General features: G+C 46.5%; 1 protein-coding gene across 3 annotated transcripts in view; it reads right to left on the bottom strand.

The window, feature by feature from the left end:
- The window catches only part of XPNPEP1 (X-prolyl aminopeptidase 1), a 53,706-nt gene that overhangs the window by 33,783 nt on the left and 7,577 nt on the right, over positions 1–12,346 (bottom strand). For all 3 annotated transcript variants that reach the window (XR_008846046.1, XM_056528974.1, XM_056528975.1), the window contains exons 4-6: positions 2,858–2,962; positions 1,459–1,551; positions 199–342 (exon numbers count right to left, since the gene is read on the bottom strand). Coding sequence is in view for 2 of the 3 variants with exons in the window: in XM_056528974.1 (XP_056384949.1) it covers positions 199–342; positions 1,459–1,551; positions 2,858–2,962 (342 nt within the window). In the remaining variant the exon portion in view is untranslated. The remainder of the gene's footprint in view (positions 1–198; positions 343–1,458; positions 1,552–2,857; positions 2,963–12,346) is intronic.

Below are 12,346 nucleotides of genomic sequence, written 5' to 3'. Positions count from 1 at the left end.
CAAAATGGGCTGAGTCCTTAAGGGGTTAAAAAAGAAAATAAAAATGTTTTCCAGTGGAGTACCCCTTTAAATCAACAGGGTTAGTCGGTGACCATTTGGATCTATAATAAGAAGATTCAATTATGAATGAAAACTATGACAATCGTGTGAACATATACTAAGGGAAGTGACCTAATGGATGGACGCTTTTATACAAACCTGTGTAGTTGAGCCCCAGCGTTATGAGCGGCTGGCAGGGTCTTTCAGGGCGGTCTGTCCATATGGCATCTATAAGGTTTTCTTGGACAGGAACCAGGAGGTGACCGGCATTCTTCAGGGCCAGGGACATGCTCTTCCACTGATCTGAGGGGCAGCACAATGAATTAAGTCACCTGTTTCGGTAAAGACTCCAGAACAATTTATTTTCTTTCTTTTTTTTTTTTTTTTTTTTTTTTATTTATATGGCCCACATTTTCCTCACTCAAATCAATCAAATTAGCGCCTATCCCCATTGGTTTGACAATCTAGATCAGTGTTTCCCAACCAGGGCGCCTCCAGCTGTTGCAAAACTACAACTTACAGCATGCCCGGACAGCCAACGGCTGTCCGGGCATGCTGGGAGTTGTAGTTTTGCAACAGCTGAAGGCACCCTGGTTGGGAAACACTGATCTAGAGTAACCTATGAGTATGTACGTGCAGTGTGGGAGGAAACCGAAGTACCCGGAAGAAACTCATGCAAACTTGGGGAGAACATACAAACTCCTTGCAGATGTTGTCCTTGATTTGAACCCAGGACTGGAGATGAGCGAACTTACAGTAAATTCGATTCGTTACGAACTTCTCGGCTCGGCAGTTGATGACTTATCCTGCATAAATGAGTTCAGCTTTCCGGTGCTCCGGTGGGCTGGAAAAGGTGGATACAGTCCTAGGAGACTCTTTCCTAGGACTGTATCCACCTTTTCCAGCCCACCGGAGCACCTGAAAGCTGAACTAATTTACGCAGGATAAGTCATCAACTGCCGAGCCGAGAAGTTCGTGACGAATCAAATTTACTGTAAGTTCGCTCATCTCTACCCAGGACCCCAGCGCTGCCAGGTAAAAGCTAACCACCGTGCTGCCCAATGCCCATTGAAATAAATTAATTCTAAAAATGTTGTTATTTTACCACGAAAGTGATGTGACTGCACCGGTGCCACCTGGTTGGTTGGGATTCACATGAAAAAAGTCACCATGTAACCATGCAGCCCTTTATCTCCCATAAGAAATTATCCGCCTTTAAGAGTATATATGGAAGCAGCTGATCAATATCTTCTAAAGAGCTCTTCATTTCACTACCAAAGCTGCAAGTTTTTGCCAATCTCCAATCCCCCGCATGCCGTGACAGATACCTGCTGAGAGTTGTAGTTTTGCCGGTTGGATACACTATACCTAACGGCACAATGATTTTGTATCTCAAGCGTTGAAACACTGGATTGTTACCTGTTTGGATGATAAATGGATCGACCCCAACCCGGGAACCCTCGGGGAGCAAGCTGATCAGCCAGTCCTCCTGTGTCGGGGTGTCCTTCAGGCCTGCAAGAGACATTACAGGGATTATATAGGGATACGTCAGCCCTTCCGAAAATCTGCTGTGATGCACGAGGTAGGGTAAAGCCACAGTTAGAGAAAAGATAATCCCCAGCACTCACCAGTAATGCACAGTGAAGATTTATTATGCAATAATGGCATAGTGTAGTACAAGTACGCGTTTTGGCGTGGGAGCCTTACTCAGCTGTCTGCCTGAGGAAGGCTCCCACACCGAAACTCATCCTTCATTGAATCCGCGGTGGTGCACGAGGTAGGGTAAAGCCACAGGTAAAAGAAAGATAATACCCAGCACTCACCAGTAATGCACAGTGAAGATTTATTATGCAATAGTGTAGTACAAGGACGTGTTTCGGCATGGGAGCCTTCCTCAGTTGTCTGCCTGAGGCAGACAGCTGAAGAAGGTTCCCACGACAAAATGCGTCCTTCCGTAGAATCTGAGGTGGTGCACGAGGTAGGGTAAAGCCACAAGTAGAGGAAAGAGGATACCCATCACCCAGCAGTAATGCACAGTGAAGATTTATTATGCCATAGTGTAGTACAAGGACGCGTTTCGGCATGGGAGCCTTCCTCAGCTGTCTGCCTGAGGCAGACAGCTGAGGAAGGCTCCCACGCCGAAACGAGTTCTTGTACTACACTATGGCATAATAAATCTTCACTGTGCATCACTGGTGAGTGCTGGGTATCATCTTTCTATTACATTTTATGTCCGGACTATAATCTCTGTATCAAATAATTCAATAAATTAAAGGGGTACAGCTGGGACCCTAAGAAATCTCAAAAACAGCGTCCGTCTCTTACTTCTGATTGCTCCGGCCGCCACCTTCCGAGATGTACTAATCTCAGGAGTAAAAGGCTCATTGCACCAATTACCGGCTAAGGTGGGACTTTGCTGCGGCCGCTGATTGGCGGAGCGGGCACTCATTCCTGAGACTAGCTTGTCCTGAAAGGTGGGGGCCAGAGCACTCCAAATTATGAGAAGGGCCACATTCTGGATCAGAATCAGAATACCCCTTAAAGGAAATCTCTGCAAAAGAATTAAAAAGGATAAGAGGTAAGTGTATGACTCGGGATAATCAGGATAATGCTCCATTCAATGTCCAATAGCCAAGTACAGCGCCATAGATCATGACAGCAGCGACAATTAAACAGGAGCTACAGGAATCACATTCTCAAGATCATGGGAGACCCCAGAGGCCAGAACCCCCACAATCATACACTTATCCCCTATCCTGTGGATGAGTTATAAAAACTTCTCTACAGGCAGTAATGAGTTAACAACGATCCACCTCACCCATCTTCATCAGGGTCCAGTTGCTGTCCATCTGCTGAGCCGCTTGCAGGAAGTAACGCCCGTCTGTCCACATGGCCGCATTCTGTTCTGTAACTATAGCTGTGCCTGTTCCCATTGACAAAACAAGGACCCCCATCAGACCACCTCATCAAAAATACACATAATATATGACATAAGCTCAAAGTGTACCTGTCATTAGCAAAACATTTTGATATAATGTAGATAATACCATTATATGTATGTTTGTAGTATACATTGTGTGTATTTATGTCAGTGAGGGCTCTGTACACCGAGGACAAGCGGGGCTCTGTACACCGAGGACAAGCGGGGCTCTGCACACCGAGGACAAGCGGGGCTCTGCACACCGAGGACAAGCGGGGCCCTGTACACCGAGGACAAGTGGGGCCCTGTACACCGAGGACAAGCGGGGCCCTGTACACCGAGGACAAGCGGGGCTCTGCACACCGAGGACAAGCGGGGCTCTGCACACCGAGGACAAGCGGGGCCCTGTACACCGAGGACAAGCGGGGCCCTGTACACCGAGGACAAGCGGGGCCCTGTACACCGAGGACAAGCGGGGCCCTGTACACCGAGGACAAGCGGGGCCCTGTACACCGAGGACAAGCGGGGCTCTGTACACCGAGGACAAGCGGGGCTCTGTACACCGAGGACAAGCGGGGCTCTGTACACCGAGGACAAGCGGGGCTCTGTACACCGAGGACAAGCGGGGCTCTGTACACCGAGGACAAGCGGGGCTCTGCACACCGAGGACAAGCGGGGCTCTGCACACCGAGGACAAGCGGGGCTCTGCACACCGAGGACAAGCGGGGCTCTGCACACCGAGGACAAGCGGGGCTCTGCACACCGAGGACAAGCGGGGCTCTGTACACCGAGGACAAGCGGGGCTCTGTACACCGAGGACAAGCGGGGCTCTGTACACCGAGGACAAGCGGGGCTCTGTACACTGAGGACAAGCGGGGCTCGGACAAGCAGGGCTCCGTACACTGAGGACAAGCAGGGCTCTGTACACTGAGGACAAGCACATCACATTTGCCAAAAAAAATCTAATAAAAAAGCAATCAAAACGCATGATTTATGCCAAAATGGTACCAATAAAAATTACAGATCATGTTGCAACAAATAAGCCCCAAAACAGATCCATAGGACGAAAAGTAAAGCTATAGGGGTTGGATATCATTACAGAGTACATTACACTTATTGATGTGTAGATGGAGAAAGAAAAGAATTATAGATGGAACAAAAATGGCTGCATCATTAAAGGGGTATTCCGGCTTTAGACATTTTATCCCCAAGCCAAAGGATAGGGGATAAAATGTCTGTTCCTGGGGGGGGGGGGGGCGCCGCTGGGACCCCCGCGATCTCCCTGCAGCATCTGAATTATGTGCAGAGCTGCGTCTTCAGGCTCGGAAGTTTACGGGACTGGAGACTAGTGCTGGGCGATATAACGGTTCTTACTGAATACCGGTGTGTTTTTTCTGTACAATATGAATTTTTCCCTAATACCGCAATACCGTTTGGGTCCCCCCTCGAATGAATGAATTATCAGCTGCAGTGCGCTGGGAAACTAATCATATATGACCCGCGGGCGCTGCTCTGCTTTTCCTCCCCCCCCACCAAATGAACCATCAGCCGCAGCGCTGTCCCCACATTGGAGGACTATTCATGTTACCAGCAGGCGCTGCTCTCATTTTCCTCCTGTGAGCTGCGGCACTGGACGGAGAATGGAAGCTGCCACCTTCCCCTGCAAGCGCTGAAAGCCAGTGGGCCGCAGGCGCTGCAGAGCTCACTCTGCGGCTGATGGTTTATTTGGTGGGGGGGAGGAAAATCAGAGTAGCGCCCGCGGGTCATATATGATTAGTTTCCCAGCACACTGCGGGTGATAATTCATTCGAGGGGGGGGGGGGGGGGGTGGTGGTGTTAAGGGGGAAATGAGTGGAAAAAAAAATACTGTTAAATACCGTGGAACCGCCATAAGTTTGAAAAATTCTGTGATACGCATTTTTGGTCATACCGCCCAGCACTACTTGAGATGTGATGTAACGCCACCTCCCCCCCCCCCCCCCTCGTGACGTCACGCCCCCTCCCTTCATATCTGTGCCCCCTCCCATAGACATGAATGGAGAGGGTGTGATGTGACGTCACGAGGGGGCATGGCGTTACGTCACGTCTCAAGTCCCGGAAACTTCCGGTTTCCGAGCCTGGAGACGCAGCTCCGCACATAATGCGGTTGCAACAGGGAGATCGCGGGGGTCCCAGCGATCAGACATCTTATCCCCTATCCTTTGGATAGCGGATAAAATGTCTAAAGCCGGAATACCCCTTTAGGGTAGGTTCACACGTACGCAAATTTGATGCGCAGGATTCTCTGCTGCAGAAATTTTATGTAAACTAAATGACTGAGCACCGCTTCTAATCTGCAGTTACACATCCTGTGCATCAAATCTGCGCAGGGTCTTGTACGTGGAACACTTATTTTTTTTTTTTTTTTTATCAAATGTTGCCAGAAAGTTTAAACAGATTTGTAAATCACTTCTATTAAAAAATCTTAATCCTTCCAGTACTTTTTAGGGGCTGTATACTGAAGAGAAATCCAAAAAAGAAATGCATTTCCTCTGATGTCATGACCACAGTGCTCTCTGCTGACCTCTGCTGTCCATTTTAGGAACTGTCCAGAGCAGGAGGAAATCCCCATAGCAAACATATGCTGCACTGGACAGTTCCTAAAATGGACAGCAGTGGTCAGCAGAGAGCACTGTGGTCATGACATTAGAGGTAATGAATTTCTTTTTTGGATTTCTCTTCAGTTTACAGCCCTTAAAAAGTACTGGAAGGATTAAGATTTTTTAATAGAAGTGATTTACAAATCTGTTTAACTTTCTGGCACCAGTTGATTTAAAAATTAAAAATAAAGTTTTTCACGGGAGTACCCCTTTAACCCCTTAAGGACCAGGCCATTTTATACCTTAAGGACCGGAGCGTTTTTTGCAATTCTGACCACTGTCACTTTAAACATTAATAACTCTGGAACGCTTTTAGTTATTATTCTGATTCCGAGATTGTTTTTTCGTGACATATTCTACTTTAACATAGTGGTAAAATTTTATGGTAACTTGCATCCTTTCTTGGTGAAAAATCCCAAAATTTGACGAAAAAATTGAAAATTTTGCATTTTTCTAACTTTGAAGCTCTCTGCTTGTAAGGAAAATGGATATTCAAAATAAAAAAAAATTTGATTCACATATACAATAAGTCTACTTTATGATTGCATCATAAAATTTACGTGTTTTTACTTTTGGAAGACACCAGAGGGCTTCAAAGTTCAGCAGCAATTTTCCAAATTTTCACAAAATTTTCAAACTCAATATTTTTCAGGGACCAGTTCAGGTTTGGAGTGGATTTGAAGAGTCTTCATATTAGAAATACCCCATAAATGACCCCATTATAAAAACTACACCCCCCAAAGTATTCAAAATTACATTCAGTAAGCGTTTTAACCCTTTAGATGTTTCACAGGAATAGCAGCAAAGTGAAGGAGAAAATTCAAAATCTTCATTTTTTTCACTTGCATGTTCTTGTAGACCCAATTTTTGAATTTTTACAAGGGGTAAAAGGAGAAAAATTTTACTTGTGTTTGTAGCCCAATTTCTCTTGAGTAAGCACATACCTCATATGTCTATGTAAAGTGTTCGGCAGGCGCAGTAGAGGGCTCAGAAGCGAAGGAGCGACAAGGGGATTTTAGAGAGTACGTTTTTCTGAAATGGTTTTTGGGGGGCATGTTGCATTTAGGAAGCCCCTATGGTGCCAGAACAGCTAAAACCCCCCACATGCCATACCATTTTGGAAACTAGACCCCTTGAGGAACGTAACAAGGAATTAAGTGAGCCTCAATACCTCACAGGGGTTTCACGACTTTTGCAAATGTAAAAAAAAAAAAAAAAAAATTATCTAAGTGCTTGGTTTCCCAAAAATTTTACATTTTTACAAAGGGTTAAAGCAGAAAATACCCCCCAAAATTTGAAGCACAATTTCTCCCGATTCAGAAAACACCCCATATGGGGGTGAAAAGTGCTCTGCTGGCGCACTACAGGTCTCAGAAGAGAAGGAGTCACATTTGGCTTTTTTGAAGCAAATTTTGCTCTGGGGGCATGCTGCATTTAGGAAGCCCCTATGGTGCCAGGACAGCTAAAAAAAAACACATGGCATACCATTTTGGAAACTAGACCCCTCGGGGAACGTAACAAGGGGTAAAGTGAACCTTAATACCCCACAGGGGTTTCACGACTTTGGCATATGTAAAAAAAAAATATTAAATTTTACCTAAAATGCTTGGTTTCCCAAATATTTTACATTTTTACAAAGGGTTAAAGCAGAAAATACCCCCCACAATTGGAAGCCCAATTTCTCCCGATTCAGAAAACACCCCATATGGGGGTGAAAAGTGCTCTGCTGGCGCACTACAGGTCTCAGAAGAGAAGGAGTCACATTTGGCTTTTTTGAAGCAAATTTTGCTCTGGGGGCATGCTGCATTTAGGAAGCCCCTATGGTGCCAGGACAGCTAAAAAAAAACACATGGCATACCATTTTGGAAACTAGACCCCTCGGGGAACGTAACAGGGGGTAAAGTGAACCTTAATACCCCACAGGGGTTTCACGACTTTGGCATATGTAAAAAAAAATATTAAATTTTACCTAAAATGCTTGGTTTCCCAAAAATTTTACATTTTTACAAAGGGTTAAAGCAGAAAATACCCCCCAAAATTTGAAGCCCAATTTCTCCCGATTCAGAAAACACCCCATATGGGGGTGAAAAGTGCTCTGCTGGCGCACTACAGGTCTCAGAAGAGAAGGAGACACATTTGGCTTTTTTGAAGCAAATTTTGCTCTGGGGGCATGCCGCATTTAGGAAGCCCCTATGGTGCCAGGACAGCTAAAAAACCCCACATGGCATACCATTTTGGAAACTAGACCCCTCGGGGAATGTAACAAGGGGTAAAGTGAACCTTAATACCCCACAGGGGTTTCACGACTTTGGCATATGTAAAAAAAAAAATAATACATTTTACCTAAAATGCTTGGTTTCCCAAAAATTTTACATTTTTACAAAGGGTTAAAGCAGAAAATACCCCCCAAAATTTGAAGCCCAATTTCTCCCGATTCAGAAAACACCCCATATGGGGGTGAAAAGTGCTCTGCTGGCGCACTACTGGTCTCAGAAGAGAAGGAGTTACAAATTTTGCTCTGGGGGCATGCCACATTTAGGAAGCCCCTATGGGGCCAGGACAGTAAAAAAAAAAACACATGGCATACCATTTTGGAAACTAGACCCCTTGGGGAACGTAACAGTGTTACACCTCACAGGTTTTTTGAACAGTGGGCCGTAAAAGTGAAAAATTTGATTTTTTTTGCACTATATTGACAGTGTTACCCCAAATGTTTCAATTTCACATTGGGTAATAGGGCAAAAGGCCCCCAAAATTTGTAGAACAATTTTGTCTGAGAAAAAAAATACCCCATATGTGGATGTAAATTGCTCTGTGGACGCACTACAATGCTCAGAATAGAAGGAGTGAAAATTTTGTTGTAATTGAAGTCGGGGGTCATGTGCATTTATAAAGCCCCCAACAGGAAAAAAAAAAACACATGTGACACCATTTTAGAAACTTCACCCCTCAATGAACGTAACAAGGGGTACAGCGGGAAATAACACCTCACAGGTTTTTTTTGAAAAGTGGGCGATAAATTGAAAAATTTGATTTTTTTACAGTAAAATGCTGGGGTTACCCAATTATTAACATAATATGAGAAATTGGGTTACAAATTTTGGAGGGCTTTTCCCCCTGACTATAAAAATACATCCACATATGGGGTAACATGCTGGGCGGGCGCACAACAAGGCTCAGAAGTCATAGAGGTCACTTTGTATTTGTGGCCTTTGGCATATCAGTAGCTGACGGTTACATACATTCCGAGGAAAATACAAAAATGAAACACCCACATGTGACACCATTACAGAAAGTACCCACCCTGAGGAATGGGTATAGGGGTAATTTTTAATGCACAGGTGTTTCCTAAATTTATTTTCCAGGAATGGATGAAGGGTAGCTTTTGAAAATTGCAATTTTCAACCTATGTTCTGCTTCATCTTTTTGGGAACAACTAACATGTGACTCCGAATTGTCGCCTGAAAATACGACAGAGCTCAGTGAGAACTCTTCGCATTTGAGGCCGATGTTTCTTACGGACCTAACAGTTACATACATTCAGAGGAAAATACAAGAAAGGAACACCCACATGTGAACCTATTACAAACAGTACACCCCCTAGGGAAGGTGTATAGGGTGAAGTGGAGATTTGGAACAGACGGGTGTTCCCTTCATTTATTTTCCAGGAATGGATGAAGTGTACTATGGGGGGAAGAAAATTGCAATTTTAGTACTGATATGCCAATTATTTTCCCAGAATGATGACCCAGAGTACAGCCAAAAGTAAAAATGATGCCCGCCCCAAACCCTATACTCTGAATCATCATTCTGGGAAGGGAATGTGTGGGGCCGTCCCTATTCTGTTACCTCAAATGCGCAACCCGCTCAGGTGGGGAGAGAGAGCGTTGCGCATTTGAGGCAACTGCAAACCTCCAATGCTGTTGACTCTGTGTCCCATGACCCATTTTTTAGGGGGAAGAAAAAAAAAATATTGGGCTATTGGGAAAAAGGTTTTGTTTTTTGGGGGTGTGTTTTGGTTTAAAATTTGGAAGTCAATGTACCCTGGACTGGTACATTGGAGCCGAATTCTGGGGAATGAAAATTAGGGCAAAGGATGGAAAATTTAGTACTCCATGGAAGTGTGATACTCCCTGAAGCAGCCTATGCAGAGGCCCGGATGATCGGGGCAAGTGTCACATTGAGTGGTGGTGTCCCTCCGTCTCCCCTTCTTGTGACACACTCTGCATTTCTTCTGGGTTCGTCCCGTCCTTCCAGTGTTGGGGATCACACCTGGAAAGTGTTGGCCGGGGACGATCCGGGGACCTAAAGTTCCAGAGGTGCTCTGACCCGCTCTTTGGCGGTCACCATAGATGAGGGCCTTTAGAACTACCTCTTGGAACTCCAGGTATGTCCCTGTGTTGCCAGCGTTCTGGTACAGTATAAAAGAGTTGTACATGGCAACCTGTACCATGTAGACCGCAACCTTTTTATACCATACATGTGTTTTCCGCATGGCATTATATGGCTTGAGGACTTGATCAGAAAGATCAACTCCCCCCATATACCGATTGTAGTCCAGAATACAATCGGGCTTGAGGACCGGTCCCACGGTACCTCGCACAGGGACAGGGGTGCTGCCATTCCCATGAATTGTGGTGAGCATAAGGACATCCCTCTTGTCCTTATACCGGACCAACAACAGGTTCTCATGTGAAAAGGCACGGGACTCACCCCGGGGGATAGGAGCATGTAGGGGATGGGGCGGAAGGCCTCTTTGATTCTTCCGGACTGTCCCACAAGCGACCGTGGATCTGGCGGCGAGGGACGTGAAGAGAGGGATACTAGTATAAAAGTTATCCACGTAAAGGTGGTAACCTTTATCTAGCAATGGGTGCAAAAGGCCCCAAACGATTTTCCCGCTAACACCCAGAGTGGGGGGACATTCTGGGGGTTCAAAACGGGAATCTCGTCCCTCATACACTATAAACTTGCAAGTGTACCCGGAGGTACTCTCGCAAAGTTTATACATCTTCACGCCATACCGCGCCCGCTTGGTCGGGATGTATTGCCGGAAGCTGAGTCTCCCTTTGAAGCTGATGAGAGACTCATCAATAGAGACCTCCCGCCCCGGGACATAGGCCTCCCAAAATCTGGCCCCGAAGTGATTGATGACCGGCCTGATTTTATACAGGCGGTCATACGCGGGATCAGTTCGGGGGGGACATGCCGCATTATCAGCATAATGCAAACATCTCCGAATGGCCTCGAACCGGGAGCGTGCCATGGCCATACTGTAGAGGGGTGTCTGGTAAAAGACGTCCCCACTCCAATATTGCCTGACACTGGGTTTTTTAACTATACCCATATGCAGCGCGAGGCCCCAAAAGGTCCTCATTTCGGCTGCATCGACTGGAGTCCAGCCGCCGGGTCTAGCTAAAAGGGAGCCCGAGTTAGCGGCGACGAACTGTTGGGCGTACAGATTCGTCTGTGTAACCATCAAATTAACAAAGTCGTCACTGAAAAAATGACCGAAAAAGTCCTTTTCAGTGAACCCGGCGATGTTAATTTTGATTCCTGAGTCGCCAACAAACTCAGGAATCACGGGCTCGTGGTCCGCTGGCTCAGCCCAGTCAAGTTCTCCGGTACGATGTACCAGTGATCTTGGCAGGGGGGCTTCACTAGTATGAGCGCCAGGGGGACTCATACTAGCATGGGGCACAGGGTCAAGGGCAGAGGAGGTTTGCGGCACCGCACGGCGGCGTCTCCGCCGCCTTGGTGGCTCATCATCAGAACTAGATGATGAGGAGGACGATGAAATAAGGAAGGTGGGGTCTTCATCGTCCTCTGAGCCGCTCTCGGTGTCGGAGGCAATTAGGTCATATGCCTCCTCCGCCGAAAACACTCTGCGGGCCATTTCCCTACTCTAATGTGGATACGGGGGGTGTGTGTGTGTGTGGGGGGGGGGAAAACTTTATTGGTGTGTGTGCTGCGTGTGGTGTGGTGCGATATTACCTCCCTAACCCGTCCTAACCCTCCCTAACCTAACCTAACTAAACTAACCCGCCCTAACAGAAAAAAATATAAAATAAAAAGGAGCCTTTTTAAAAAAAAAAGGGGGGGACTTCTAGCGCAAAAAAGCCCTGCGCCAAAAAAAAGCGTTTATCTAATCAGTGGTGTGCGCACTGATTAGCGCTTGTGGCGGCAGGGGGCGCAGAAGTCAGTGGGGGGTCTGGCCACTGACCCCCACACAAAAAAAAACTGGAAAAAAAAAACGCTTTACCCCGAAAAAAATGCACCCACCTGAACCCCCAAAAAAACGCTGATCAGTGATAAATCACAGACAGCGGCGGGACTGGCTGCACACACAGGTACGGTCCGTCCGCACAGTACACGCCTGCTACTGGTGGCACGGACCGCCTATGGGTGCAAAAAATAAACCGCGTTAACCGAAAAAAGTGCCTGTACCACAAAAAAAACGCTGATCAGTGATAAATCACCGACAGCGGTGAGGCACGCCGCACACACACAGGTAAGGTCCGGCCACACAGTACACGCCTGCTACTGGTGGCACGGACCGCCTATGGGTGCAAAAACACGCTAGAAAACCCGAAAAAAAGCGCCGGCACCACAAAAAAAAAACGCTGATCAGTACTACGGGACTGATCAGCGGCGGGTGGGCTTTAACAAACGGTGGCGGACCGCTCTTTTATAACTAAGAGGGTCCGCACACACGCTTAGTGAAAAAAAAAAAAAAAAAAGATCTGCA

This window comes from Hyla sarda, chromosome 7 (assembly GCF_029499605.1).
Source record: "Hyla sarda isolate aHylSar1 chromosome 7, aHylSar1.hap1, whole genome shotgun sequence".
Lineage (NCBI taxonomy): Eukaryota > Metazoa > Chordata > Amphibia > Anura > Hylidae > Hyla > Hyla sarda.
The sequence above is the reverse complement of the archived record's forward strand: the minus strand, read 5'-3'. Positions and strand labels throughout refer to the sequence as shown.